Source organism: Frankliniella occidentalis, unplaced genomic scaffold (assembly GCF_000697945.3).
Source record: "Frankliniella occidentalis isolate FOCC.00 unplaced genomic scaffold, Focc_3.1 Scaffold118, whole genome shotgun sequence".
Lineage (NCBI taxonomy): Eukaryota > Metazoa > Arthropoda > Insecta > Thysanoptera > Thripidae > Frankliniella > Frankliniella occidentalis.
In genome coordinates this window covers 816,204-820,945 of record NW_026267246.1, presented here as the reverse complement: position 1 = coordinate 820,945, position 4,742 = coordinate 816,204, and the positions used below count along the sequence as shown (strand labels likewise).

The 4,742-nt window shown below is 51.3% G+C and overlaps 1 protein-coding gene across 1 annotated transcript in view; it reads right to left on the bottom strand.

Annotated features, from left to right (window-relative positions):
• The window catches only part of LOC113209567 (tyrosine-protein phosphatase Lar-like), a 146,077-nt gene that overhangs the window by 72,406 nt on the left and 68,929 nt on the right, over positions 1-4,742 (bottom strand). The window contains exon 2 of the mRNA XM_052270341.1: positions 2,637-2,733. Coding sequence (XP_052126301.1) covers positions 2,637-2,715 — 79 coding nt within the window. The 5' untranslated portion in view covers positions 2,716-2,733. The remainder of the gene's footprint in view (positions 1-2,636; positions 2,734-4,742) is intronic.

Here is a 4,742-nt window from a genome sequence, read left to right as displayed (position 1 = left end):
CCCCCCCCTCTTGCTCTCTGGAAGTTAGCGGGTCACCCGCTCTCGCAGCAAGTGCGGCAAGTCAGCAGGCGCCCCGCAGCTTGTGCGTAGCGTGCCGGAGGTAGGCATAGCAGTGCCTCGCTGGGGACCGACTGGGCTGGGGTTGTTAAGTCCCGTGGGGTGAGCGCATTCAGCACGGCCGACACTGGACGGAGGCGCGGAGCAGCGAGTTTGGTCCACGGTCAGCTCCTGCACTTGTGCCGCCGTGGCCAGGTCGTCAATGAACAATGGCGCCTTTGGTCTGGAACCTCGGCTGGACCACCAGACCACGCTCACTATAGCCAACTTTAAGCCTCGAGAGCGGTGTGACAACTGACGTTATGTACGTTAGAGATGTGGCCTGGCCGGAGTTGACTCCCCGCACATGCCACGCTGTTGGACTGCGCTGACCGATAAAGACCCGCTACCGGCTGGAGGCCCACGGATGAAACAATGCCAAATAAAATCACAGCGACAAAACAAAGGGAGCATAGGGGCCTTGTCGAGGTAACTCGTTAGAGAAGAAGAAGGAAAAATGTTTGGAAAGCGATACGCGAAAAGAAGACACGTCCCGGCGAGGTTCTGTGTGTGTGTGATTGTGTTTCCAATGGAATTATTGCTGCGTCCTGCGGCGGCCGGCCTCCAGCAACTTGGGCCAGATTAGTCAACTTGGCTAACTTGTGTTCTTCCGTAGTTTGGCCATTGATCAGGGGCGGCTCCCTCGGCCAGTTGCTGCCCTCCCCCTGCCGGGCCAGGCCTAACCTTCACGAGTTGTGTCATCAGGTAAAGGTGCTTTATGAGATTACTTCCAGCGAGTGATTCTCCCATCTATCGGAAAATGTTTTGAGGGGGATAAACGAAGTAGTTTTTTTTAAGACAACCTTTACTTAGGAAGCATGCGTTTCCAACAAATCGCGAGAGCTCGGCGCCTGCGATACTCAGCGTAGGCCAACCCGCAGTACACGCATGTCAGGGCAAGAGAGGTGTTGCCTACCATCTAGGCGCTATCTGATCTTGCATTCGCCGGACTTGGCAGTTTTGTAACGGAAGTGGCGGACGCATTTTCTGAATAAGCCCATTACAATAAGGGCAATACCTTAAATCATAAATATATACAACTGCTACCTAAAAGTTGGCGCCAAGACTTGTTTTACTTCTTCCAATTACAAGTCGCACATGGCCGGAGGTTTCGTAGGTGTAAGGGAAAGCGCGTACGGAAGAACGCGCTTGAGGCAGAGGCAAGGCAGAGGGAGTGGTACTGATTACAAGTAATTCGTCCAAAAGAAAAGGACCGCTTTATCTTGAACTACTGGTCGGACCCAAACAAACAGGAGCAAATGGGACTCCTGGGCAACTTTCACCCCCGCTTCGTCCTCGTCCTCCTGGGTCTAACAAAGATTCGACGCAATGAACTAGTTCATTTGAGAAAGCAGAAAAATGTGGACTTTGAGGCTTGCCCCACTAATGTCGTAGTTACTTAAATCTCACCTTAACAGGGTGAGATTGTTCTGACCTCACGCAGGTACTGTGATGAACCACACACCTCCAAAGGGCTGGCCGGCACCTATTGTTAGTTTTTTTAGACATGTTAGAGCTCTCTAACGGCCTGGAGCAAAGATGGTTCAGAGCGTCAGCGGAACTTCCGCGGGATTTCAAACGTCCAGGGAATATGAAATCCCTAAAACCTTTTTTGGTCCCTTTAGGAACTTCCGAGGAACTTCGAAAAGGGACATCTGAGGTATTTCAAAAAAGGGACTTCAGAGGGTGGTCGTTTTCTGTTAGGGTTATGGGTTCCTGGTAGCCTTGCAGATAGCTACACTTTTGTGCGCAACAGAGTTGAGGCACCAAGCCCGCAGGCCAGTGGTGGCGTGGCAGGGAGGAGCTTGCAGATGGTTTTAAGGGGTCTGCTGCCTCACGCTGCTAACTAGCCCCCTGCCGTTGACAGACGCCTGACTGGTAAAATCAGGAATCAAGAAATACGAAAAGAAACAGGAGGACGACAGCAATAGCACTGCCGCCTGATGGGGTCGATCGGAGCGTTAACGAAGCTTCGGACAGCATGGTTAATTTATTGAGGCCCTCGCTTCGGAATGCAAACAAGTCGTGTGCAAACCCAAGTTTTGGAATTATGAAGAGGCTATAAGAATGAGGCTTGGGGTACGAGCGCCGGCATGATGCCTAAGCAAAATTCAAATCCGAGAAGTAAAAGGCTGAAAAGGATGAGAAGTGCCAGAGAAAAAGTGGATAGGAAAGGGGAGTGGCGGGAGGGAAAAGCCGGGCAAAGTAGGTCAGGTCACTGGTGGGGGCCGGCGAAGTTTCACTTGAGGTAGGGACAATCGCTTCTAGGATTAACCGGCCGGCACGAATTCTGATGAGGAAGCTCTTTGGTCGTCGTGGCGCCGTGGCCTGGAGTGGCCTGGCGCGGCCTAACGTAGCTCCGCGGCGCGGCTCTCCACCCAGACGTAATGAAAGGGTAAGTAGAATGCAAATGGGGTTGATAGAAAGTGACGTCCCGCGCCTGTGTCGGCGGAAAGTAATTGTGCTCAGACGAAAAGATGTCATAACGAATTGATCGAGAAGGGGGGATGAAGAAGGGGGGGGGGGGGTGCAGCACTCACCTGCGCCTGTGTTGAGATTGCCATGGCAGCCCAGGAGCAGCAGGAGTGGCAGCACCAGCAGCAGGAGCGACAGTCTCATTTTTACTTTCCCAGCATCCTGGCAACAAAAAAAATTAAATATGATGAGATGCGGAATTATTTTTCATGCACGCCGCGTACCTGCCGACTTAACAACGTGGTGGAATGCCGACCATTACCAGTTGAGTATTGCCAATAATTGACAGTTTTTTTCTAATTTTAAAGAAAAGTGAATAGCTAATGTGGTCGCCAGCGGACTCACCCGAGACAACGTGCGACTCTGGGGATTGGAGTAGACTAGAGTTCTCGGTGGCTCATGATGTTAAGCGGCTCGTGTCGGCATTATAATGTGGTTTCGAGTGGTTTTCTTCAAAGACGACATGCCAAAGTAGGAAGAACTAAAGGCCCAACTTTTACAGGCGAAAGCGAAGAGAGTAGACGACCGAGACCAATGCGCACTGTTCCCGCGCGCTGCGTCCCGTGAAACTTGGGAGATAAACAGACATCTCTTTCAATGCGAACTTCAAACCAACCCCTTTTGCGTCTGCTCGTCTCCCCTCCTTCGCATCTCTCACTCATGAACACTTAGGATGCTTTTAGCTACCGCTCTGTAGCAATTCGGGGATACGGGCAAGCGGCAGCAGGGCGAGGGCTGCGGGCCAGCAAAGAAAGGGAAAAGGGGGGGCGGGGTCTGCTACTGGTTCGGCAGGTGGCGCGCGAGGTCCGTACATATTTAATCTCGACAGCCGCCCCCAAACACTCTCCCCGTTACAGAGATGACGGTTGTTTCGGCTAAGCTCCCCTTCTCTCAATGACTGCTGCGAGCCCAGCCGGAGGAACTGCGGGCCCAGATGCAAGAGCACAAAAAGTCGGTGTACCTTCACCGGCTTCACACTGTAAGTATCTTACAGAACAACTCTTTGTAGCGTACAAATTATCTGGCACCTTTGTAATACAAATAAAGCCTTCATAATACAAACAGCACTAATTTGTAATAAACAAAGCACGTGTTTTTCAGTAAACCGTTGAGCCATGTGAAGAACATCTGTCTGAAATATGCGAAGAAGTAGAAGTAGTAGAAATATCACGTTTACCAGTACGTGACAAGGACACATGGCCATCCGCAAACCCAGTTGCCAGCTACAAATCGTGACGCTGGCAAATTCGCCATACCAGACGCCGCGAGCAGATCAAAAAGACCAAGGACAGTTGCTGCCAGAGCGAAGTGAAGCTCGCAACTCCATTTCCACGCATCCGTGCAACAATATCCTATCTGTTTCGCTACCCCAAAAGACTACTCTATCTGCTATTTCGACGCTCTCTGCAGCTCTTTCTTCTTTTCATTGTGAGTTCACCAATTTTAACACTAGAAAAATCATGACGGTAAGGAATAGAAGTTGGTGAAGGTCTTCGTAATAAGCAAAACAATTGGAACGAGTTAGTGTGTCTAGCGGGGCAAACTTTAAAGAGCTACCAAGCACCATAAAGACGTAGCTGAGCTTAAAATTCCCGAGTAAAGTTGATGCGTTTATCCCTAAAAGTTACGTATTCTGGGAGGCGCCTGAAGGGGGCAGCCGCACTGCGCTCTGGCATAGATGGCCTAACCTGCGCGGTTATCACGTCAAGACCTCTGACATTTTCTGGAAACTTCCCTGCTTCTTTCCCAGCTCGACCGCCGAGTGACACTTTTATACTTCATTTCAATTGTGATCTCGCCAGGTCCACCCCGACTGGCGTGGGGAGGCGAACGGCGAGCGAGTTGTGTGGAGCCGCGGGCGATAACCCTGGCAAACTCTCGTGGTCCAACTTTCCGTAGCTTGTCTGGTGAATTTAACCAACTACACTGTTGTCGAAAAACAACTGCACCCTCGACTCGACGACGACTGGCTTGTCTGGGCGCTTTGGCCGTGCAAGTGAATTCGGGGCAAAAACATTCCCAAGATCTCCATACCAGATTAGTTCCGATCAGTTTGCGCGCCGAGCTCCGAGACGAGTAGCGCTCGTCCGCCAAGCGAGAGATCGGCTGCGATGGCGCTCGACACGGATGGAGGAGGAGAAGTGTACTCTCTCTCTCTCTCTCTCTCTCTC